The 25,364-nt window shown below is 33.2% G+C and overlaps 5 protein-coding genes across 13 annotated transcripts; 2 read left to right on the plus strand and 3 right to left on the minus strand.

Annotated features, from left to right (window-relative positions):
- Positions 1 to 3,426: 3,426 nt before the first annotated feature.
- LOC111289561 (2-C-methyl-D-erythritol 2,4-cyclodiphosphate synthase, chloroplastic-like) lies at positions 3,427 to 8,074 on the minus strand. 3 transcript variants are annotated; one of them, XM_022880707.2, is made up of 4 exons: positions 7,298 to 7,997; positions 6,915 to 7,045; positions 3,669 to 3,928; positions 3,427 to 3,574 (listed from the first exon to the last, which is right to left on the minus strand). In XM_022880707.2, the coding sequence occupies exons 1-3, from the start codon at positions 7,830 to 7,832 to the stop codon at positions 3,695 to 3,697; spliced, it is 900 nt and encodes a 299-aa protein (XP_022736442.2). In that variant the 5' UTR covers positions 7,833 to 7,997; the 3' UTR covers positions 3,427 to 3,574; positions 3,669 to 3,694. The 3 variants fall into 3 exon arrangements, with proteins under 3 accessions (XP_022736442.2, XP_022736441.2, XP_022736440.2); XM_022880706.2 differs by having other exon boundaries at positions 3,427 to 3,928; positions 7,298 to 7,981; XM_022880705.2 differs by lacking the exons at positions 3,427 to 3,574; positions 3,669 to 3,928 and adding an exon at positions 3,936 to 5,872 and having other exon boundaries at positions 7,298 to 8,074.
- Positions 8,075 to 8,932: 858 nt separating this feature from the next.
- On the minus strand, positions 8,933 to 11,832 carry LOC111289562 (DET1- and DDB1-associated protein 1-like). 2 transcript variants are annotated; one of them, XM_022880708.2, is made up of 4 exons: positions 11,543 to 11,832; positions 10,265 to 10,325; positions 9,360 to 9,421; positions 8,933 to 9,220 (listed from the first exon to the last, which is right to left on the minus strand). In XM_022880708.2, exons 1-4 carry the CDS (start codon positions 11,624 to 11,626, stop codon positions 9,143 to 9,145), a joined length of 285 nt encoding a protein of 94 aa, XP_022736443.1. In that variant the 5' UTR covers positions 11,627 to 11,832; the 3' UTR covers positions 8,933 to 9,142. The 2 variants fall into 2 exon arrangements, with proteins under 2 accessions (XP_022736443.1, XP_022736444.1); XM_022880709.2 differs by having other exon boundaries at positions 8,933 to 9,217; positions 11,543 to 11,824.
- A 1,607-nt stretch (positions 11,833 to 13,439) lies between these two features.
- On the plus strand, positions 13,440 to 17,209 carry LOC111291063 (G-patch domain-containing protein 1-like). Of its 5 annotated transcripts, none has more exons than XM_022882616.2 (12): positions 13,440 to 13,717; positions 13,802 to 13,886; positions 14,064 to 14,140; positions 14,245 to 14,269; positions 14,350 to 14,440; positions 14,565 to 14,631; positions 15,373 to 15,469; positions 15,813 to 15,991; positions 16,259 to 16,486; positions 16,565 to 16,681; positions 16,819 to 16,857; positions 17,016 to 17,209. In XM_022882616.2, the coding sequence occupies exons 1-12, from the start codon at positions 13,640 to 13,642 to the stop codon at positions 17,061 to 17,063; spliced, it is 1,131 nt and encodes a 376-aa protein (XP_022738351.2). In that variant the 5' UTR covers positions 13,440 to 13,639; the 3' UTR covers positions 17,064 to 17,209. The 5 variants fall into 5 exon arrangements, with proteins under 5 accessions (XP_022738351.2, XP_022738350.2, XP_022738352.2 ...); XM_022882615.2 differs by having other exon boundaries at positions 13,441 to 13,717; positions 14,242 to 14,269; XM_022882617.2 differs by having other exon boundaries at positions 13,444 to 13,717; positions 14,242 to 14,269; positions 16,819 to 16,889.
- Positions 17,210 to 17,363: 154 nt separating this feature from the next.
- Positions 17,364 to 19,812, minus strand: SPO11-2 (sporulation 11-2). 2 transcript variants are annotated; one of them, XM_089767799.1, is made up of 11 exons: positions 19,642 to 19,812; positions 19,450 to 19,533; positions 19,230 to 19,359; positions 18,991 to 19,128; positions 18,777 to 18,865; positions 18,489 to 18,595; positions 18,272 to 18,403; positions 18,127 to 18,189; positions 17,825 to 17,901; positions 17,612 to 17,739; positions 17,364 to 17,498 (listed from the first exon to the last, which is right to left on the minus strand). In XM_089767799.1, exons 1-11 carry the CDS (start codon positions 19,720 to 19,722, stop codon positions 17,364 to 17,366), a joined length of 1,164 nt encoding a protein of 387 aa, XP_089623925.1. In that variant the 5' UTR covers positions 19,723 to 19,812. The 2 variants fall into 2 exon arrangements, with proteins under 2 accessions (XP_089623925.1, XP_089623924.1); XM_089767798.1 differs by having other exon boundaries at positions 17,612 to 17,775; positions 18,272 to 18,366; positions 18,467 to 18,595.
- A 3,160-nt stretch (positions 19,813 to 22,972) lies between these two features.
- Positions 22,973 to 24,489, plus strand: LOC111290534 (WRKY transcription factor 22-like). Its single transcript, XM_022881882.2, has 3 exons — positions 22,973 to 23,490; positions 23,596 to 23,712; positions 23,836 to 24,489. Exons 1-3 carry the CDS (start codon positions 23,120 to 23,122, stop codon positions 24,293 to 24,295), a joined length of 948 nt encoding a protein of 315 aa, XP_022737617.2. The 5' UTR covers positions 22,973 to 23,119; the 3' UTR covers positions 24,296 to 24,489.
- Positions 24,490 to 25,364: the final 875 nt, after the last annotated feature.

Genomic DNA, 25,364 nt, shown 5'->3' on the forward strand with positions numbered 1-25,364 from the left:
TTTAATAAAACAAAAATAAATCGTACTTATTTACTTATTGTAATTGTTTTCTATTTAAGTGTACAACATTCGTTAATACCGTTTTTTTTTTGTCTTATAATTAGACCTGTGCAAAAAACCCTTTATTTTATGATGAAATTTAAAATTTTCATAAGTATTGAATTATGAAATTATTATATTTAATTTATCAAAAAAAAAAGAAATTATCATATTTAGTTCAATAAATACGACACTTAAGTATATACTGATAATTGATCACTCAATCATAAAATACATAACTAGTATTTAAAGAACTAGATTTGGATCTCTCCATCAAATTATATTTGATCAACAAAAAAAGTTCAATTATTGCTAAATTGTATAATTCTTAAACATAATTATTATCATATAAAATAGAATAAAATATGTCATTGTTCACTTAATTATGATTGAATTTTTAAAATAATTACTTAATTATTAATTTTTTGATTTAATCATTTATATTTAAATAAATAAAAATTTTTTATCATTCAATCGTTAATCTTTAATAATATATTAACATGACATTATCATATTAATTATCAAATATTATATTATTTTTCACGTGAACGAACTATTAATATGTCTCGTGACATATGATCATTGAGGTGATAGTTTTATATTAATATATAATTATAAACTAATGGTTGAATGATAATAAGATATTTACTCAAATTTAAATAATTAAATAATTATTTTTAAAATATTCATATAATTAAATGATTAATTGTATATTTTATCTTACATAATAATCTAGTTTTTTTTTTCCCTCCATTCCACACGCTATTTCTGTTTAGTGAAAAGAGTTCCACAATTTATACATTTTTTTTTTGTGGCCAAGAATTTTTAGTAACATTTATAGGATGAAAAACATTTTCCATGACAATTAGGCCTCTTACGCAATAATTTTGGTTTCCAAAATTCGGCAGACGGGGGGGAAAGTGGATTTTTTGGTTCTCACACGCGGTACCGTGTGTCAGTCCACAAATAACACGTTGCAAAGCCACGAACTAACTAAATTTAGTAAAAGGGGTTGCGAATACATCAAGTATCGATTAAAACCAAAACCGTCCCATGTGACTATCATACTACTTTTGTACGTAAAAATTATCATTTTTTACACGAGGAAATGCTTCCCCTTCCGGTACTTTCCTTTTGGTTTGCCACGTGGCATTAGGCATTGTTCCATTTTTCATATGTTAAATATGGACTATGAAATCAATCTCAAGATTTATTTAACCAAACGATAAGATTAAAAATAATAATTAAAATAATTAAAAAAATTATTGTAATTATAATTTAAAAAATTTTATATAAAAATTTATATTAAATAAATTTTATTTAAATTATTATTTAAATTTAACTGATGATGATATAAAATCAATTATATCACGTTAAAAATATGGTGGAATTCGAAGCCCCCGTCAGTTCCGTAGTTTGAAAATGCTGTAAATACTTATATATCGGTCTAAGCATACAGTATAGCTCCCTCTTGGGACAGTGACAGCAGGGCTGTGCAGCCTCCGACCAGGTCGTTCAAAGAATATCAGGCGACTAGGTATCCAAGTTATTGGTGCTATCCTTTGGGCCTTCTTCAGTAATTAGTGTTAGTGTATGTTTTTTTCTTTAAAATCAAGTTGCTCAAAACAATGATAGTTTCAAATTGAAATCAAAGTAAATGGAGTGGACATTGCTAGAACATTGCTTGTAAAGCAGGATAGAGTTAAAAAAAGCATATATTTGCAAGATGCACACCGACACAAGGGAGCTAATCCGCAATCACCAACAATTAATTAAGAAATTGGAGATAAGAGAGACAGACTTCACTCCGACAAAAAGTTAGAGGAATTGAAACATCCGAAGAGAACTTAGTGTCAAATTAATTTGCCCATGGCTCAATCAATTCAGTAGAAGGTCTCAATCTGCTTATCTGCTATATGTGGCCCTTCTCAAGAATAATTCAACTCTCTTTGGCCCCATTTTATAAATGCAATATTACTCGGGAAGTGTGATCAGAGAGGCAGCAGCAAGCAAACTGTCGACTGTTATGCAATGATTTTATTTTTTTTATTGGTTAGTACAGTTGGATTACACAAACTAAGATAATGGTTTTATATCACTTTTATATGATGCTTAATCTTTTAAAGGAAGATTTGATCAAGATTCTGTGTGTTAATCTGTCTGCTAGGTTAATTAGCTGAGTAGTTTCCTTCGATTTTTTAATATTTGGTAAATTAGCTTACTGTCCTCCATCGACCTTTGACTGCAATCTGCAATCTGCAATTCTACCATTTTTTTTTAATGCATTTAATACCCTTTTCTGCATTTCTTGTATTACCCAACCTAACCATAGTGACTTAAATTTGATTGGACTTGAATGAATGATTTTATTAACTCTCAACTAAAATCTAAATTTTAAATCTCGAATTCTTATGTCTCCCACTATTGAATACATAAATAAAATAAACATTACTAAAGCATAGAACAATTCATCCTCCGACATTGGCAGAAATTAAGTTATACAAAAACTCAATGAACTTTCACATGTCCTTCTCACTTACTCTGTGCTGATTTGATTTGCCTCTTTCTAAAACTTGGTCGGGGGTATGCGACAAAAGGAACAATATATGACAAATTGGAACAACAAGAAAGAGATGTTCTCGGTGGCTTCTAACTTGGTTACAGACTTTGTAAACCTCCGGGGAGGCTACGTAGTGGTCTTCCTCCGAGGATTTTCATGGTCAGAAACTGATCGAATGAGACCTTTGAGGCCTACATAGGCGTCGAATTCGACCCACTTGTTTGACTTTCTCTTTAATAGTTGAAAGCTTGCAATTCCTTGTTCCGGACGTCAAGTTTTTTATTCCAACTATATTAGCGTTGAAAATTCTAATCTAGAACAATAAACCTTGAGCTAATTGAAAAACCTGTTAACAGTCTGACCGGGTCTTTAAAATGGTCGAAGCATAACTTGAGAGACTTTTCTGGGTTTATTGTAGTGGATGACAATCAAAACACCAGAAAATATAAATAAACGATAATCATATGGGGAATATCATCAAAAAAATGAATTCATTGCCAGTGGTCAGAGAGAGTTCTAAAATTGGTTTTTAAGTCTTATAGTTTGAGCTTATTTTTCCAACAAAACATCAGTGGATTCCAAAAAAGCTAAATTCTTATTCCCTTTGCGGTTGCCGTGTTGGGATGGGGAGTTTACAGGGCGCAAACAATATTTGAAAAGAGTGAACTCACCAAACTTATTCCATAATCATGTGTGATTCATGGTTGTCATGTATTTGAAGATTTAATGTGAAACTTGAGAATGATTCAAATTCAAACAAACAAATGAGTAAATTCTTGAACACGTGAAGGCAGCCATGGGCACTTTAATGCAGTAGAAAATAGGAATTGAGCATTTGACTTTGGTATGTATTCTATTTCAAGTGTTGAAACCTTGACAAACTTCATAACCTAATAAGCAATTTGGAAACTGTAGCCCGTCAAAACTGAACATCATTGTTCATTCGGACAGGTAAAGTGTCAATAACACAACATCCTGGTCCAACCAAATACATTAAGTTGTCACACCTAGTAATACCACGTTAATGACGGTATAGAATAATGCTCAAGATGGACAATTGCCACCATACCTTAAACCGATATCCAACACCAATATTTACGTCCTCATCAGTAACACCACGGTATGTGCTGCAATACTTCGATTTTCACCAAGGCTATCAACCTTCTCATGAGTCTTTGCCTTAAGATTGACAACAGATGGGTCGGCTCCCAGCAACTCAGACAAGTTGGCTTTGATAGCCTCCTTGTGTGGGCTCAGTTTTGGTCTTTGAAGAATTAAGGTGGCGTCTAAGTTTCCAATCTCATAACCTGCCTCATGCATGAGTCTCACCTGAAATGAACCATGCTGCAGAGGATTAGCATGATTAATCTAAATAGTCTGAACAGCTAAAACTTAGTATAAGTTCCTAGAATGGATGATATATACAATGATGGCCTAGCATAGCTAACTTGAGCAGAGTACCTAATGCATAAGGGGAAAAAATCCCAGACAAAAAGTCTTTCAACTCATTTTATTTTTTAAATAATACATTATTAGTAAAGTTTCTTTCTGATTGTGCCAGTATATCAATATGTACAAACTTAGCCAGGGAGTACTTCAAATGATATACACATTTAGTTACTATTACTTTCTAAGATCTGAATTCAGTAGAAAGAGGACAGCTGCCTCTTTCCTGAATTAAATCAGTTAAAGGGTCATCCACGTCCATATTTCAAAACAATCATGGTTGTCATATATTACCCCACTTTATAGTTTGTTTTGCCTTGCTAATTTGTTAATCATTCTTCCTTATGCTGGTCCTACAAACAAATTTTAGGTCTACCAATTTAGGTTTGACAATCTCACATTAAGTGAAACTTTTAGAACACTTAACATTAAGTTAAACTTTTAGAACACCTAACAGCCAAATCCTCAAGAAGAAAGTAGCACTAAAAGAGTTGGATGAGAGGAGGCATTGGGGCACATTTCAATGATTTAGTTTCTTTTCTGACTGAAGCAGTATACATGTAAATTCAGGCCAGCAAGGATTCTTCCACAATACTATACATACAGAAAACCACATAAGAACTTCTAGGTGAAGTATATAGCATAAGATGTAAATAGCATTTCATTTTACGGCCTAGATTGACATCAGCATAAAGCATCACTTTGCACCTTGGGTATGATACAGGGTTTTCCTGCATGTACATGAATATCCATAGTTCGGTCAATAATAAAAGTTGATTCAATTTCCAACCACAAACAAGTTTGGCCGTTTTGAAGAAAGGTTCATTGCATTGTAGTAGGTGATGTCACCGTCAAACAAAGCATCACAGTTTTTACAGAATTCTACAGTGAAACAATATCATACCCGATATATTGCTCTTAAAAGCATCAATTTTTATTTTTTTTACCTATAAATTTTAAGTGAAAAATAATGTTTACAAGGTGCATCTGCTTGTACAATCACTTTGCAGGCTAAATAGAATACAAGGATATATAAAGTTTTCTTCAGTTATGTACATGCACATACCATATTAATTATTACAGTCCAACATAATAACTTAACCCCATTCCCAACAATAAACAAATTAAGCTGTTCTGAAGAAAGATTCACAGCCTGTTAGTGGGGCTTGAGTCAGTTGGCACTCTATTTGTAAGCCTAAGTCAGAGGGTGGACTGGGGCTAAAAGATATTGAAAGCTGGAATCAAGCTAGCACTCTAAGGTTATTTTGGTCCATTTTCGCTCAAGCAGGTTCCTTGCAGATTGCATGGCTGCAGAGGTATGTGCTGAAGGGAAGGAGCATATGGGAGATGCCAATCACCCAAAATCAAAGTTGGAGTATGAATAAGTTACTCTAGACGAGGGGAATTGCTACCAGGTTTCTAGTGCAGACTGACAATGGGATGGTTTGGTGCCAAAAAGGCCATGGGTACTCTGCTGCTGCTATATGGGATGAAATAAGGATAAGGCAGGAAAAGGTCAGATGGCACAAGCTTGTTTGGTGTAAGCCTCTTATTCCCAAGTATGCTATAATAACCTGGATGGCGGTACTCTACAGATGAGGCTTGTGTGCTATGCAGGCAGGACAGGGAGAGCAGGGAACACATATTCTTTAGCTGCAGGTACTCAAAAGATGTGTGGATGCAGTTGCCGCTATTGTGCAACCTAAGGAGGAAAGTTGCAGATTGGGAAGTTGAGTTCCAATAGGCCATAAACAAGCTCCAAGGGAAGCTCCAAGGGAAGGCTCTGTTATCTGTCATACTTATGCTGGCCTGGAGGGCATATATATACTGGACATGGGCAGAAAGAAACAGAAGAGTTTATAAGGCAGAGGAGCTTGAAGAGAATCAGATAGTAAAGCAGATAAAGGAAGCAGTTCGGCTAAGGTTAACTGGGTTTAAAAGGGCTTGCTCATGATCATGTAAATATACAGCTCTGTGAACGATGGGGGCTAAGTAGATAGATGTTAGAATAGTGAACTGAAATAAGTTGTACTTGTACCTTTGTAGCAGCTTACTGCTTCTTGGATTATGAATACATTACTTATCCAAAAGGAAAAATATTCATTGCTTGTTAGGGTCATTGTATCAAATAAAGAACAACATTCATTGCATTAGGGTTGGCATGTCAGTATCAGAGTCAAAGCATTGGAGTTTTGCTCTAATCCAGCAGAGTCATATGCACTTCTCCACTCCTCATCACAGCAGACATCTATTAATTTGCTTTGCTAATGCATCTAAGACAAACTACCAATTCTTTTGAACTAGTGGAAAGTTTTCATTTCTAGGCAAATAAATTAACCAGCGATGCCCCTCAAGAAATCAACAAGTAGTGCTATAAAATTTATGGGTTAACCACAAAGACTGACCATGTAGTCCAACCCACTCAAGAAGTTTCTTTTTATTTTTGTTTTTTTCTTATTAACAAAGCTAAAAAAGATATGTCATAAAATTTTAATACTAAATATTGAATCAAAGTATATTAGTGCAGCCTTTAACTTTAAGACCCATTTATATTTTCCGTGCTTAGCTATGCATCTGAACTAAACAATCGCACAATTCAGCTCTGCGTTGTCTTTCTTTTACTTTCTATTCAACTAGAGTTTTGACAGTACTATGGTGGATTGGCATCCCAACCTAACACGTTCCATCTAAACAAGGCCACATTACATTTGGAAGTTTCATAGTCTTTTCTTTTTTCCTCTGTTTTTAAGGTAACCAGCAGTTAATCAGTCAAAGGCTCAAAGAACCCACAGGAAATAAACACCCCCAAAAAATATAAATAAAAAGAATTTCTCAAACTATGCAGAATCTACACCAAAGAAAAACTCACAGCTTCTTTGATAAAAACTGAAGATGGAGCCCCTTTCCACTTCGGATCAGAGTCTGGAAATATCTGCCCTATATCAGGAAGCCCTAAAGCTCCCAGAATTGCATCCACAACACAATGAAGCAGCACATCCCCTGCAACACATTAATCCCTATATAGTTAGAATTAAAAGCAAATTGTGGAAAATTCAAACAAAAAATACAACCAAGAAATACAGAATCCAAGATAAAATATGTTAGGGAAAACAAAGAAATTTTATAAATTAAGACTATCCAAATGCAAGAAATTAAAGAAATAAAAAGTGTGGTGTTGACGTGGAAAGGAAAATAAATAGGAAAATACATATATTTAGTAGGAAAACGGGAAAAGGGAAATGAGAAAAATACCATCAGAATGAGCCTCACAACCTCTATCATGAGGAATATCAATCCCACCAATGATCAAAGGGTAGCCAGGCTCCAAGCGATGAAGGTCGAAGCCATGACCCACTCTAAACGGCAAAGACTTGGAAGGTTTAGTGGAAGTGGCCGGTCCATCGAATGCAACTGAAGTAGCAGCTGGTGAAATTGAAGCTCGAAGAGCAACAGCTGAAGAAGATGAAGATGGTGCGAGTTTACTATGATGTCCGGCGGGCGAGATACGAGGATTAGGCAACAAAATGGACTTGTTTGAAATCGCTGTGGAGGTGGGTTTTGCTGGAATCGGTGAACAACTGTAAAAGTTAATGGCCATAGCCGTTGAAATCTTTGTTTTAGCAAAGAAGGGGCTATGTTTTTCGTGGGGCAGTTTCAGTTTCTTTGTTGACTCGGTTTCGTGGGTTTCGTGTTTTTTTTTTATTATTATTATTATTATTATTTGTGGACATAAAATTTTCCCTTTTTTCTTTTTTTCTTTTTTAATACGCATAGTTACTAGTGGCATATAATTGCAGGAACCAAACAATTTCACTCACTGTTTCAAGTTTCAACTGGTCTGCTGGGATTAATAACTCCATTTAATGGCAATTTCCAATGTTTGATCAATGATTCATATTAGCTTAAACATGGCCACTGCAATCCACTTACTATATGAACAGGGTCCCAAATTCTCAAGTAACTGTTAAAAGGCGTTTTTTCAGAGAGTTGCTTGGGGCAGTCGATGCCAAACTTGAGACTTGAGAGGCCTAACATTCCCAATTTTGAAACTCCACAAATAAATGACCCTTTACTTCCTGAAACATGAATGGTTATCTTAAAGTCTCCACCTCGTGGAATATTCTGCCAGCCTCTAACATTTATTCCGTAGAGGATGCGTCTACCTCTACACGGTGTTTTAAATCTCAATTGATTCCTAAAAGTTGTTCTTCGAATCTCATCTTTGGGCTCCAGCACTGAGTTAATCAGGTCAGGACCACAACTATTTATTTGCCTGGACCACAAGGAAAAGAGAATTTGAGGGTTGGAACGAATGTATAACACGAATTCTAGAATTCTTGGAACGAAAGTATAAACACAAGATCCTTGTTTGGCTCTCTCTTTAGCTTTGTCTCTTATCTCTAGGAGGTCTCCCTCCACTAGCAGGATTTTAGGAAAACTCCATTTATTCTGGTGTGGGTGTTAGGCAGATCTATATTTTTTGGTTTCAATACGACTTCTTTGGAGCGTTGTTTCTATCTATTATTATCTAAAATTAATCAAGTTATTAATGACTGGTCGAAACCATGAAATAACCCCTCATGTGCGACATTATAGAAGATTCTTTGCCTGGACCACAAGGAAAACCTTCAATTTATATAATTGTAACAGGCAAAAACAACTTCATAAAGAGGCTCAGCAAACCAGACAAAACAAATGCATATGATTCCAGTTAAAAAATGCAGTTCCAGGAGCCCCAAGTAATATGTTCAAACCTGTGATTACCTAGACATGCACTTGTGCACATCATTTTAAGATGAGATATTGAATACTTAAAATGAACATACAAGGATTTAGCATTTCAGCAATTCAGCCATGCCACATGGAATGAATATCAAGAAGAGAATGTAGAACTAAACATAGCGCTTCTTGTTATTGTCATAACCCAGCAATAGGTTTGATTTGTACACACAAAATATACAAATATACAAGTATGGCATCCCGGTTTACAACAATGGGGTAAGCAACTTTCCTCGCAGTTTCTAAAACACACATTTCATATGAGAAGATACATTTACATGTGCACCAAAGAAAAGAAGGAAAATCTCATTATGACTATTAGGTAGAAGCCCTAGGCTGCTTGCATCCATGCTCTGGTATTAGATGTTCAGTGGCAGGTCTCTTCGGTCCCAACTGCTACAAGAAAAGCAGTAAGAAACTAAATGAAATATACACACACCTGCTCTCAAAGCGAATGCATGTGTCTGTGAATTTCTATCAGTGACTGAATTATTTGTATGCTCATAACATGTAAAAACATAAATGAGTTACCAACCTTCTCCTCAGCACGCTGATAGAAATTTCTAATAAGTATATTTTTGGCCTCAGTAGTTATAACTGTCAAAAGTGTTTGAGAGGTCAGTTACATATAAAAATGTTCAAAGGTCAATTAAAAAATATATTCATAATAAAAAGTCTAGAATTTAAGTCAATGAGCTGTGGCACTCTGCACCAGAATGAAATTTCAGTCAGTAGTGCCTTTGTATCAGTAGCACAGGTAGTTCAGAACACACATACAAATAAGATCCTCAACATTTTCATTCCAATTGATAAACTTCAAACAACTATTTCAATCATGTATGCAATCAATGATTATATTCTGATTAGAATTCTCTATTTTTTTCAATATCAAATCAAAATTGAGAGAAGATGGAAAATTCCAGATGAGTAATCTATGACATCTAGATTACTGCAGAAAGAAACAAAGAACTAAACAAACAAGGTTAAGCAATTCCACCATTTCAGAGGAAGATAATAAAAAGTATATAACAATAGCAGCAGTGGCATGCATCAAGTGCCGCATAAAAATCAATTTCTCAATCCATAACCATTTATTTGAAGCCCATTTGTCAAGACAATACCATTTTTCAAGCAAAATTATATCATCTCAAGTTCTAATTCAGGCATCACAACATACTTTTCCAGCACTCGGTGCTCTCAAACACAAGTCAACATTCAAAATCCTAGAAGGTATCCTAGCCAAAAAATTATCACAGTATATGAAACACATTATAAAATATATTATCACTATGTGGATAAAGCCTGAAAGAATTTACCAACCAAAGGCTACCTTCCTATTGTTACTGCAGCCAGTTTTAAGCGCCAAGAATATCTCACTTTCACTCAAACAAATATTGTTTCATAAGTAAATACAAGGAGATAGAAATATCTGTTCAATACCTTGATCAGGAGGTGGAAGAGTCCGGCTATGAGTAGGGCGGTAGATGGCAGGTACCATTTTCTAGCCAAAAAAGAAAAGGTTAGACTATAAAAGATAAGTGCAATCAATTCTTAACAAGACTGAAAAATAAGGAGAAGCATTTTATGCTCCTAAAATCTTCAAGCAAAGTTACAAACCATACAAGTGAAGTCAGTGTAATTTTGTTATAAACTGTTTATTTAAAAACATAGAAGAGCTCAATATGAACTCCATGCAATAGCATAGATGTCACATGCTAAAATAGCTCAAAAGGATAAAAGGATAGGTGAAAATTGTTCTATACCATTTGGACCTTTCAACTATTCTAGGCTTAATCAGAAACGTTATAGCAGTTAAGGAAGGAACCACTGTAAACTATTGAAACAAAAATAGATCACAAATACATATATCAACATGTCTAAGTATATGTATGCACACATAGAAGCAAACTCTTAACTTCCGTCTTCGCTAGAAAACATAGAACTTCGTGACCATTGTTAAGAACCAGTCCTAAGAACTAAAACTACCATGTACACAGCAAGATCTAGAAAGCTTCTAAAGCATAAACTTAAAGTCTTAGTAGTTTTTGAAGCAGAAAGTGACATGCAATGGGCAAAATCTCATGCTCACGAAGAATAGTTACAACCCATTTTAAGGAAACTCCCTTCATTATCCCGTGCAAGAAAGCATTTCCAGGCTAATACTTGTGTTGTATAAAGATCTTAGTCATTTTGGCAAACAGATAATAACTGGTATTAACATTACACAGATGCCTCACATAGAAACATCACCATATTACACTCCATTCAATCACATTAATCAACATCCTAACAATAAATGTATCTTGCAATGCAAACAATAAATCACTGCAGTCTAATAATACCAGAGGTAGAATTCCATGAATCATTTAAACCCTACAAATCAGGAAGCAAAATATTCATTTGTAACCACAAACAACTTTATCCAAAAAGCAACTAACTGATTACATGGACTACAGTATTAAGGTCCACATTTTAAAAAATTACTGACAAAAAAAAAACCACTAAACAAAGTACACCATATCTGGGAAAACCCATAATCCTAATCATAAAAATGAAACAGTTTTCCACTACTCATCTAAACTAAATATGGTGATTTATTGCAATATCAAGAAAGCTGAAACAAACAACTTATTTTCAGATCAAACCCAGAAATAAAATTCGTTTGTTATGTGTTTTAGCAAATGGGGTTGGGTTGAAAAGGATTGTGGGGATACTTACAGACGGATTAGAAGGATCCGAGGGACGAAGTTGGCTGAAGTTGTGGGGGTCAAATGACGGCAGGTCACCAAGCATAGACCCCATTGGAAAGGAAAAATGCTGGTTTTCTGGCCTGCACCCAAAAAATCTCTGGAGACTAGAGAGAAAATGAGAGAGAAACCACAACAATGCCTGCCCTGGTTCTAGAATCAGCCTTATTTGTGCTAGTGGTGGATGATTAATCGGTAAATTGATGATTAAAACTTTATGTAATACAGGAATAGCTTAAGCACCTAATAAGGTGGATTCGCTTTGATAATTTGGAATGGAATTAATTAAAGTATGTTATTTTATTTTGTTTTATTAATTGAATTTAATATGTTAATTTTAAAATTTTATTGAATTAATTAAATTCAATTGATTTAGTTAATTTTTTATTAATAATAAATATATTTAAATTATATTATATTTTAAAATTTAAAATTTTTTATATTTAAAATAAATTAAATAAAATTATTCAATAAAATATAAAAAATACAAAAATATTAAATTAAAAATTTTAATAATTTTTAAATTAAAATAATTTATTTAATGTGTTTAAATTTTATATTTCAATTTTATTATTTTCAATTATAATTTTGATTAATTTAATTTTAAAAATAAATTAATTAAAAATCAAAATTTTTAAAAATTATTTTTAATAATCAATCAAAATTAATTCAATTACAATTAATTAATTAAATCAATATAATTAAAATTGAATTTTGAACATCTCATTTATTATGGTTTGTGCCCTGTTTTGTTTGTACCACTCCATTCCATTGCTTAAGTGGAAAAAATGTGGATGTCTTATCTATTAGTGTTTGTGTGTGTGTGTATTTTTACTTATCTTCTCAAAATGGAAAAATAATTACTAGCCTAACCTTTTTTTTTTTTTGTATTTTTCCTTAGTTTTTTAAAGTTAAATTTCTTCTCATTTTGTAAATATAAAAACTTGTGGATTTCAATTTTCAAATTCATTTGTGTTTTATGTGAGTGTGAAATTTTGAAGTCCCATTTTAAATTGTTAAAAATTATATACATTACTATCAAAATTTCTTATTTAAAAAAAAATTACACTATTATGTTTATAATTACATGTTTAAATTTGTAATGATAATTATTAAAAATTAAGGAAAGAAAATAAGCAAGTGGCAATTTATAATGTGTAGGCACCAAGCAATATTATATGGTATAGTGGAATTTTACAATAAGGTAGCATGTAATATTTTTTAAAATACGTGTTGTTATTATATTTTTAATGATAATTATAAAATATACACAATTTAATTTTAAATTGATATTGATAGATTTTACATCCTTTAATATTATAAAAATTCAAATTGTGTGAAATCAAGAAATCTCAAATTAAAAGAAAATCTTAATTGTAAAAGTGAAAATTTTTACCAAAATAAATTAAATTTGAAAAAATATAATTAATGTTAAGCATTAATATAAAAATATATTTTTTAATCCAAAGACATGCAAACCAATAAATCATAATTATAAAAAATAAAAATAAGAGATATTTTTTAAAAAATTAATCACCGTCTATTATATAATTTACTTAAAAAAATTGGTTGAGAAACTCTTAGTTGCCAAATAAAATAATATGGATCTATATCTCATTAATTTTTAATTAAAATACGAAAAAAGTATAATTAGTTTTGAATAAAGATATTTTGCCTAGTCTCCACAGTCCACAGAACAGCCGCTGCTGAAAAACGTCGCCGTTTCTAGCGGTAGGTGAAAAACCAACCGTTAGAAACGCATGTCAAAAGTGGAAACTGAATAAGCGCTTTACAACCATCAGATCAGTCAAACATCACAACTGAATAAAGGGCACCTACACTCCAATTCTACAACCTATTCACAACTTAATAAACTACCCACCGCTAGATCACCGCGCGTCCACCGAACTTCAAAACCCTCGATGCACCGCATATCCCCTCACTTCCACCTAGGCTTTTGTGTTAGAGCTCCCGCTTCGACATTTTCTTTCTCACTTCTCAACCTTCAAAAAACACGGCTCAGAATCGTCGACGGCGTAGCAGAGAGGAAGAAAAAGAAGAATCAAACATGGCTGCACCCGAATCTCCTCTCTGCTACGTCGGCATCGCTCGCCAATCTTCTGCTTTTCGCCTCATGAAGCAAATGGTACGTATCCGTATGTACGTATATTTTGTATATATAAGCATATTTGTAATGTGTATTTATTTATTGTTTGGATGGCCCGGTTAGGGATGGGAAGAAGGAGAAGGGCTTGGGAAAGATAAACAAGGGATCAAAAGTTACGTTAGAGTTAAAAACAAACAGGACACTAATGGTTCGTTTCTCTTTGCTTTCTTTTAAATTTTTTTTTTTTATTGATCTGTTAAGGTAATTGTTTGCCTTTTTTAAGTTATTTTTTAAAAAAATTATAGATATTGGTTTGCTTATAATAGGAAGAAATGATGAAAAATATTTGAAAAATGGATTTTTATTTTTGAAAAATATGGAGCAGGTGTTGGATTAGATAAGCCGAATCCATGGGCCTTCGATACAGCTCAGTTTGATAGTATTCTCAAAAGATTGAAAGTGGTGCGTATTGCATTATTTTTTACTGAATTTGATTGGCTAGAACAGTGTTGATTTGATACAAAGCTCATTTTTGTTTTGTTTGTTTTCTTTTGATATTTTAGCAGCAAGCGGTGCAAACTAATGATGAAGGTATGATTGATGCCAAAAGAAAATTTCATCTCATATTTATACTTTATAGGATTGAGAAGTGATTTTATTTTACTAAACAGCCGACAAGAATGAAAATCAAGTAGAAACCAAGACCAATGTGTCTAATGACACTGAAGAACAAGTTTTGAAGGCTACCCGACCACAGGGAAGGTTGGTGCATTTATTCTTTCTTTTTTTTTGTTACCATGTTTTTATTGATAGTGGATTATTGCCAATTAATTTAATTAATGCTTGATGCTAATTATACTTGTTTTTTACTTTGTTTGGTTCTTAGATATAAGAGAAGAGAAAGAGGGAAGCTTGTGGATGCATATTCTTCAAAGGATCTTGAAGGAATTCTTGTAAGCTCTAAACCTTCATTATGTCCTTTCACCTTTGTCTTCTTCAAAGTTATTTGTACGATTAAAAATATTTGTTTGAAGCTGTGCCAATCATGCCCTTTTGATGCATATTTCAGTATGTGATATTTGTTTTCCTCTAGTGTTATTTTCAAGATACAAAACAATTCTATTATTACAGCAGATCAAACTGTAACATGTTATGAGTTTGGTTTGAAATGTTTTCACTTGTCACTGATTATTCAAATTTGATGTGTTAATAATGTCTGACTTAATAAGACTCTCTTGGTATATAAATACATGAGAGCTCAAGGAAAAGTAAATCTTGAATATTGTCTTCTTGGATGTGGTTGTAAGTCAAACTGTCAGTATAATCGTATATACTTGATCTATCTGTTCATTGTTTCATAGTAGCACAAGTCACTCAACTTTTTGAACAAATTCTAGATGCCTTTACTTGAGTTAGTAAGGCAGAAACACAAAGCACTTTTGAAACATAGTGATTTAGAAATAAATAGTTCTTATGTTTTGGTTAAAGGCTAAATGATCTTACAACATCATATAGAAGTTGAAATAGTCATTCTAAAGTAGTTTTCATGTTTTGTTTGATAGAATTGCCAAATTCCTTTTTAGATGGATCTTTTTCCCTCGTAATTAGTATTTGATTTGATGCATCTTTAACATTTACTAGTATTTTTTGTTTAAACAATCACTGTATATTTACCCATGCATGCTTTGCAATAGGCCAAAAAGGTTGAGGAGTCATCACTGGCAAATCCTGATGTGGGTGGTGAAATTGAGTTGATAGAGACGACTGAAAGTCAGGATTTTACCACTGAAGGTAATACTACTAGCAGATTGATGAAAGACATTGATAGTAACTCTAGTTCATACTCAAAACTTGGGGTGTATTCTTGTAGTAAGGTGTATTTTCCGTTCCATAATATTAGCAGTGGAGTCTTTATAGTCCATGCAGTAATATTGACGGTGGAAACCCGGACTGGACTTTTATTTAGATTTTTTCCCCTCAAGAGTATGTTATCATGCACTTGAAGACCTGTTATAGTCTTTTGCTGGCAAAAGATATTCTTGGCCTCCTTCTGTATCTTGCTTGCTTTTTGCTGGTGGCAGCTGTCTGATGTTGATCATTTCTGTTTCTGAGATAACTTGGCTCTTTGACACAGGGAACAAAGTTGAAAGTGTTTCCCCAGAATGGTGGGGCCATAAATATGGATTTGTTTCTGGAGGTTTCCTGGGAGAATCTACCAGAAAGAAATCAGTCAAAGCTGGAAATTCTAAAAATTTAACTGAGAGAACTGTATTTTTTGAAGATGACCAGGAGAATCTGTACAAACTTGCACAAGTATGTCGCTTCACCATTCAAATATTTTTGCATGAAAACCATGCGAAGGTTATTTGTACAATGAAGAGAAGAATTATAATTTTTCTTTTAATTTAACCTTTCAGCTGAAGATGAAACACTAAAAGTCTTGTGAATAAGTGGTATTTTAATTGATGATTTTGCATGCTTTTGTTGTATGTGAATTCTAGTAGCATGTTTTGGATGGGGAGACTAAAGGAGCTGAGCACGTTAGATAAGTAATATATGTCTTGTATTACAAAATTTCAGGATAATGCCACAACTGGAAAGCAAGGTCTGGGTATTAAAGTTCAACCAAAGAAAATAGCTGGAGTTCGGTTTTTGGGGAGAAAGACGTCATTTAGTGATAGTGATAGTGAGGATTTTGATGATGTTGGTCCTCCAGCAAAACGAATGCGTGAGAATGCACTAGATATGGAGAAAGCTGATGAACCAAAAGTGAAGTTGAAAAAGCTATGTAAACAGCTTCTTTGGCAGGTACTTGATATAAAATGCAAGCTGTTTAAAATTGTGGTGCAATTTTATCTCTAATTAATAGTTATCTGCCTACTTCAGGTACCCGGAGAGTCATTAAAACTAAATCGGCTGAAAATTCTTATTGATGAACAATCATCCTCAGTTTTTTCCAACTTTTCTTCAAAGAAAGATGTTCTTGCCTACTTGAAACGAAAGGTATGCTTTGTCTGAGTCCATCTAACAGTACTTTTTAATACTTTGTGAAATGACTTTCATTTTTGTTGAAGAAAATGGCTTCATCTCTTCATTGCTTTGTGGTTCTGAATTCTGATATTTCTTGCTTTTGGCCACAGCTTGAAGGCAGTAGCAAGTTTTCTGTGGAGCGGAAGCGAGTGAGTCTTACATCACAGAGCGGCTAAATTAGGTTTTGATACAATTCTGATATTCTTTTTGCGTGTGTATATGCTGAGACTGAATTAGTGCATTTTTATACATTTTGCGTTCATATTGTTCTTGTAGTAATTCAGTTTTCTTCTCTTTTGATATTTAGGCTTCATTGGTATGGTTTGATCAGTTTAATATTTTCATTAGAATTTAGAGATACGAAAGTTGTAAGGATGACAACAACCATGTTTGCCGTACCAAAAAATTTGATAGAAGTGGCCAAAGCATTGGATGTTTATGCGAATATTATCCCAGAGATTTCGAGGACTATCATTTAATGAAGTGTTAATGATTTATCAATGTTTACTCGTTTCACAGTTGCCACAGGTATGTTCTCTTCAAGCAGTTATATCTTGGTACTGTTTCTAAGCTTTATTGCTTTGTAAATGTAAAGTCTGAACCCAACAATGTTATCCACATGCTTGCATCGAAGATTAGACAATGCTAACTGTTGTCAAATGTAATTGGCTTGTACAATTTTCTTTGCTAAATACTTACCCAAATAATCATATCCATGAAAATATAGAGCTTCGATCTCAGCTCTCTGACCACCCTGCATCATTAATGCCAACTCTTCCCTGTAATGCTCCTGTGGAACACCATTTAAATCTTAAAATAGGGAGATACGGATACTGGGTTATCCACCAACTTCCTAGAAGGATATTGGGAACATGAAGTAGAGATGGATGAAGGGTATAGCACCTGCAAGATTTGTGAGGAAATCAAGCTTTTAGCAATTTGAAGGTCCCGTGGCTTTAGTGGAGCTAAAGATTGGTCAGGTATCAGTTTTAGATCATCACCACGCAATCCCAGCCACTTCACGTTGCAAGCTGAATGGTGCATGAAAAATAATTTTAGTTTACATCCTAAACAAGAAGAAAACGGGTGCAAATTGGCGTGACTTCAAGAAATTACCATATCTATATGCCTCTAGGCCCATCCCTATGCTTCCAAACTTGTAGGTACACAATATAGCCAATCCGGCTGGATTCCTATAAAGGTTCTAGTTAGCGTCTATGGTGCACAACTATTGACTATGCTCAGTCGAGCTCGAGAATGAAGAATCCTAGTGCCAGTAAGGTGATAAGTGTAAGGGGCAAAGACGTAAGTGTCATCTCAAAGTAAAGAAAGTTGTGCTGAAACCAGTTTAATATTTTTAAATTGTACCATCACATAGTGAAAAAAAGAAGTCCTTGGTATTGACAGGAGATCCATACCAGTCAACCAGTGCTAAAATTGGCAAATCTGGAAAAGCCCGACTCATTCGGTGAAGAAGAAATCTATAGGTATTGAGGGTCGTGATTACAATGACGCATCCAAATGACAACAGGCTTAAGCTACAAAAAAAACAATTATAGTTACCTTGTGGCTATATCTGGGTAACCTTTTGCTGTGAGTAGAATGCTTGGAATCTGGTTAAATACATTATCCTCTGCCAATCGCTGGAATATTGCATGCTTCAAAACAGAATCATGCCGGATGGTGTGTAATTGGATGTAGAAATCATAAATTAATTAGTGATTTCTGATTGGATTCCAATGAAGATCAAGAAATCACCTTTTCTACCACTATTATATAGCGTGCATCTGTCTTCAAGCTCAAGCTCTCCAACAATTTCAGATCACCAGAAATTGCATATCCAGAAGACCCACAAGCAGAACAATCAACAACCTCTTGGTTTGGCTCCTGTCACATGGTCCGTAAGTGAAAAAAAACACAAGGAATCACCCACATGTGCATGTTCATTATTACATTATTGGAAAACAGAAGAGGCGAGTGGCCTGTGAAATTTCATCAATTCTTTCCTGAACAAGATTAATGATATTATCAATTCGATAAAACATAACAGGAAAGAGAATTGAAGTGCCTGAAGCAAGATACGCCCAGCAACAAGTCCTCTGCTAGATGCCATGATTCCAAGACTGTAACGACTGCACCGAAGCAATGCTACGACATCTTTGGCACAAAGTTCTCAATTATTTCAACCATTAAAATGATAATAAAAACCCTTATAGTGAACACAAACCATCTTCCAAAATGATTAATATTACTATAAATGAATCAGAACTTAGAGAAGTAACCTTGGATTGTCCTATTGACCTGCAATTGAGAAGAGAAGTAATCTGGTGAATCACAAAGCAACTTGTAAAAGAGTTCCCTCTGCGTAACTCGCTTCTCTTGAATCAGAATCTCAAAGCACATCTCCATAACCTTCCATACTTCAATTTTTTTTAGGTATAAAATCAAGAACCAATTCAATTTAGAACAAAAAGGATAAAAAAAAGGGGGTAAAAGTTAAAACCATTACAAAAGAAAATACCCCTAATAAAAGCCTTAGCAGCGTTGGCTCTTATCAATGATCTTGTACAAAAGGAGTGAGACAGAAAAAGCCACGAAACATCAGTCAAGATGCTTTCACTCACTCTGCTATTACTCGACGTCCTATTGATCTATATCATAATTGGAAAAAAAAGAAAACTACTCAGAAAATATTTCCTCAAATTTCCGGGCAACCAAACGAATAGAAAGTTTTAATTTACCAGAGGGAGATCGGAGATTGCGGGATCAGGAGAGTTCAAGATCTTGAGGAAATTGAGGACGGCTACTTGGATCCTGGCTCGAACCTGAAAGAGAGATTTTCAATTTTTTATTTTATTTTTATTTTTTATACAAACGAAAGAGGCAGAAAACAATGATTGATGGATCATCAATGATCGCTGAAGAACAATTACCTCTTGAGGAGGAAGGATATCGGCGTAACAGAGCTGTTGATCGGAGAAGAATTTCATGGAGCATTTGCAGAGATCGTCCATTGTTTTGTTGATTCCGTCTTCCGAGTTAGTGGCGCGAAATGATATTGTATTTTTGAATTTCCATGAGTCTGTTAAAACTGTCCGCTTAAAATCGGGCTCGTTAACATTGAAGGCCTACTATACTTGGGCTTCTAGGGTTTTGAGCTTCAAACTCTTCAATCGGGCTTCGTCTCACACTCTGCAACTCTTCTTTTTTTTTAATTCTTTGAAAAATAAATTACAAAAATTATATAATATATTTTTTAAAATTATAATCAAAATCAAATATTACATTCTCAAACAAATTAAAATTATTGAACCAAATCAACGCATAATAAGGCTTAAAACCTCAAGATTCTAGAACATTCTCTTTGCTACTAAACCAAAATTTTATTGGCAAAATTTATATTATATATTATTTTTCCATTCCCTCAACCATTCTTTTTTTATAGAAATTTTGAGCCATTGTTAAAGATTTATAATTTTTAAAAAATTGATGAGTTGTAACTTTTATTGTGAAGCTTTTTTCTATTATTTTATTAAAAGGAGTCAAATTGAAAACTTTTAATTAGTACTTCCTTAAAAAAAAAAAAAAATCTATAACTTTTAAGGATTTACTACAGTTTCAATGTCACATGTGTTTGTTATATGGTCAAACTAATGTACAATCAAATTAATTTAGACTTTGTTTGATAAACGTTTTAATTTTTTGTTTTTGTTTGTTTCGAAAAAAGGAATGAAAAGAAAAAAAAAAGTAAAACAGTAAAAAAGTAAAATTTGACTAGAAGCTAAAGACAAATAATAAAAGGTAAAAAAAAAAAAAGCGTTCATCAAATGCAGTCCTATTATATATCTTTTCCTTCTTAAAAGATTATGATTTTGTTTCAAAAATATTCAAAAATAATAATAATGTATTAACGTTTAAAAAAATTAAATCAAGTATTTTTTTGGTCACTTGAATCATTAGTATTGTTATTTTGATTAAAAATAAAGTTACGTCGAATTCGATTTAATTTAATTAATTTAAATAATTATTTTTTAAATATAATATTAATAATTTTAAATTTTAATATTTATAAATTTTTAATTTTCAAATTACAAATTTCTTTACGGAAAAAAAGAAAGATAAATTCCTAGTAAAGACCAGCACTAAATGCGTGCCGGAACAGGTTAGAGAGGAACTAAAAATATGTTGAAAATTAGTAAGTCCTAAGTGCCGAAATTCCCAGATACTTACCTCATTTATAGAAAAACAAAACAAAAAACAAAATCTTAGTACTATAAAACATTAATAAAACACTATTTTTTATGACTTTTGTTACGTTAATTTCTCTTCAAATGTCGGTTACCAATTTGCCATATGACCATTTCATTCTTCAAACTTGGCCGGTGAAAAGGAAAAATTCATGATCAGTCCATTATTTTATATTATATATATCGTATTATTACGTACTAGAAGGAATATAGCCAGCAGGAAATGTTGAACGAAACCAGACCAACAAGACTTTGGGATATCATCCGGTTTGGTGTATTCAGTTTAGATTGCAAGAATTTTCGCCCTCCTTTCCGCGTGGTGCAGTCCCCAAAGACCAAAACAAACAGGTTTCAAGATTTTTCATTTTTCAAACTTTTATAGGTTTATAGCTTCCATTATGATTGCTAGGAAAATGATGCGGGAGCCCAAATTGGAGTTTGAAGTAATTGACAAAAGTGACCAAAAAAAAAAAAATTCTCATGGGTGGGTTTAGTAGCATTTTTTGTGGTCCAAAAAAGCTCCATTCTTTTGAGTTTTTCCTTAGCTTACGTAATGATAACTTTCTTTTTTTTTTTTTTTTTTTTCGATAGCCAAATACCCGCAAGCCATCACCCCGCACTGCTGTGCTCAACCCTATGTGCAGAATCTTTTGCAGGCTGCAAATGGAGTGCTAAGAGAAGTGTTTGCACTTTGCAAGTTGCAGACAGCTACCGATCATATGTTCCAAATGTAGTTTCTTTCCTTGACTTTGAATTTGTTTCGCCTGGACCCTAGCTTTGGATGATCGAGAATTGGCAGGATAAGCTGATGAATTCCATGAACAGGACCTCCATGGACCATGCAAAGAGAGAATGTTAAAAGACAAGCCTATGGTTTCATATGTATATGAGGTTGGGGACCAATAATGGCAATGCCATATATGCAAACTGGCAACATATGGGGTTTGTGACATAGCCATACCCTATTTCTTCATTCAAATTCAAGCATATTAATTATAAATTTTCATGTTTGGGTACCTCTATTTCTTTGGTAAAATTTCTGGCAAAGTTTGTTACTCAATTATAAAAATATTTCCGCCTAAAATTTTATCTTCCAACCATCTTATTAGATAAGTTCAAGTTGCTCAAGAGGAAAGGGACAGGTTTATCAGGGTTCACAACATATATTTATACAGTACATCCACAATTTCCAAATAATTATTTGTCACAGATGAAATCATAGAAAACTGCTTTGGCAGTGAGCAATATGCAGCAGCAGTTTTGTTTCCCCTCTTTTGTTGAAATAAAACTTTAATTCCATGATAATTTATTCAGCTCAGAGAGAAATTGTATTTGTTAAAGTTTTGTATGTTAAATATATGATTTTACGTGGTTTTATATTTAAGTTGAAATTTTTTATTTATTATCAATTGATTTTAAATTAAAAATTTAACATATATTTATTAGAGTTTAAATTCTGTTATAATATTTTATCTTATTATTTTTAAGTTAATTACATGATTGGTTTATATATCTGGTTACACGTTATAAAGATTTATTTTTGTCATGTAATAAGATTTATTTTTATCTCTTTTTACATATGATAGAGATTTTTTAAAATGATGTTATTTTATTTTTAAAAATCTATTAATCTAATATAATTTCATATTTATTAAATATTTTATGTGATTTTATATTTAAATTTGACCTTTTCAATCTTATATTAAAATTAATTTTAAATTAATGTTGACAGTATTCAAATTAAAATTCCTTAAATAGCCAAAAAAACTTTTTCTTTTCACACCGACGTCGTTATTAGCTACTGAAGTCCCCGAACGCCAAGGATGGACAGCTAACTGGTAAAAATTTTCAGAAGTGAAAAGTGCTAAAATGCTGAATAAATGAGCTTTAAACAGCTATAACCCCTTTGACTTTTGAAAAGTCAACTTGGTGGAAATGCAAAACCAGCCTTATCGAATTGCTGCTTAATTTCCCAGTAAAAAAATCTCTCTTTCTTACCAATGTATATATAGACAAAGGCCTGATTTTAGATTTTCTCACATATCTCTTCATTACAATTAATCTCTGACAGGTCTCAAGTCAGCGCCACAGCTCTTTGTTATCTTCTCTCCTAGTGTTCCTTCTGTATATCTCTCCTTTCTTCATAGAACATAAATAATTGTCGATGAGTGAATTCTACATGGAGAAGTGGGATTTGCAAGCAGTAGTTGGAGGAAGCAGCAATGATGCCTGTATCTCTGATATTATGGAAAACCCACAATTCAGTTTTGAATGTCCTTGGAGTTCTCAACAGGAAGATCTTACGAGTTTCCCAGAAATTTTTGAAACGAACCCTCAAGTTTTGGATGAGTTGGAGGAAATTTACAAGCCTTTCTATCCCGAGTTAAATCCATATTCCACACAAACCATCGTTACCAGCTCCCTACCTGTCCCCCAGGATGTGGAAGAACCAGAGAAACGAAAAAAGCGGCAATCTATTTCTGATTCTGCTATGTCTGGTACAAATAAACATTCAGCCAAACCTAAAAGATCCAGGTTTGTATTCGTGCTTATGTTTAAAAATAAAGAATTTGATTATTGGAAACTCAAAGTTATTGTAATTTATTAAACAATTGATGTTGAAAACCTCACATATTTCAGCCGGAAGAATCAGCAAAATAGAGTAGTGCAGCATGTAACAGCTGACGGTCTTCACTCGGATACATGGGCTTGGCGAAAATATGGACAAAAACCCATCAAGGGGTCACCGTATCCAAGGTGAAAATCTCTCTCTCCATTGTCATTTTTGTTTTGGTGTATCAAGCTAGAGAGTTTGAAGGGTAGTTTTCTTCATGACATTGAATAAACTTGTTGCTTAGTTGGTTGAATGAAAAAACACAGGAGCTATTATAGGTGCAGCAGCTCAAAAGGATGCTTGGCAAGAAAGCAAGTGGAGCGTAGCAGTTCGGATCCTCGCATTTTTATTATCACCTACACCGCTGAGCACGGCCATGACCACCCAACTCGTCGAAACTCGCTTGCTGGAAGCACTCGCAACAACTCATCAACACTACCCAAACTTCTTGCCAACAACAATGAACCCCATGAGGCAGCGGGAACAACTCCAACAACCACTGAAGATGAGTCTGTGCAACAAGAGAGCGTAAAGATGGAGGAATATTTACAAATGCTTGAAGATGGTGATCAAGGGGACAAAATTCTCACGCCAGACATCATGTTGAGTGACGAATTAGTTCAAAGCTCAGAGAATTTTGAGGGTCTCTTTCTGGACCAATTTCCCGAGTTGTCTTATGAATTATGGTCCATGAATGAATCTGCAACCTTAACCGGCGGTTGGTGAATATTAGTCTTAGCCTCTTAGGTAGCTAGACCAGACCAGGCACAAGCCATGCTGCAACCAAATTGCATTTCTCTAAGAGGCACAGTCGTCTTTTGTTTTTTGTTATATTTCGTTTTCATATAGCCTTTCCTTTTTGCTCTTTCTGCTTCTGTAATCCATCTTACAAGAAGTAATTGCATATATCATAGTGATAATCGATTAATATATATATATATATATATATATATATATTAACAGAAAAGAATTTGTTTTTTGTTGCACTAAAACAATGAAATTTATACAAAAGATTTATTGTTGACAAAAAATAAATGGAAGTAATTACCATTAAAAAATTGGATTACATTTAGAATCCATGCCACCAACAAAGCAACCATACGTTTAGCGCACAAGACACGGCTACATAGTACTTGTATTGTTCTTTGTAAGGTTTGATTTTGAATATCAATATACTTCTAATATTTCTTAAAGTATAAGAGTTTTTCATTGATTAAATCTTTACTAGTTACCCACACCATCATCTTTTTCATTACAAAATGAAAATAGAGTGTAACTTAGTACATTTATGAGGCTAAAAAAATGCATGAGATTTTGAATTACAAGTTAGACAAACTAAAAAAAAAGAACCTCAAATTTTGCTGAATTAGGTTCCAGAGAAGAGGTACCCAAAATTTGAAAAATAGTTTGATAGTTTAAAAAGTTTTTTGAATGACATTAATATTTAGGGTTCAATTAAAATTTTGATTGAGGAATTTTAACGTATAAAAAAATACATTTTATAATTGAACCCGTTGAATCAAGTTTTCAAATAAAATTTTTTAAACAAAACTAGAAAAATATTGAACAATGTAATAAACAAGACAAAGAAAAATAAAAAGAGAGCAAGCACAGCATTGAATACATATATAGTAAATGTTGAATGACAAGAAAGTCAAGTTGACAAAGTTTTCCAAATGCTTATAAGATTAATCTCGATTAATATTTTATTATGAATATGTCCAATTAAGATCCAACCAACTTGCATTTCACGGAATTCTTTTGTTTAGGTGCAAAAAATGCGACAAACCCGCGT

Source organism: Durio zibethinus, chromosome 11, assembly GCF_047325235.1.
Source record: "Durio zibethinus cultivar Kanyao isolate XHJ-2024 chromosome 11, ASM4732523v1, whole genome shotgun sequence".
In the NCBI taxonomy this organism is placed as follows: Eukaryota; Viridiplantae; Streptophyta; class Magnoliopsida; order Malvales; family Malvaceae; genus Durio; species Durio zibethinus.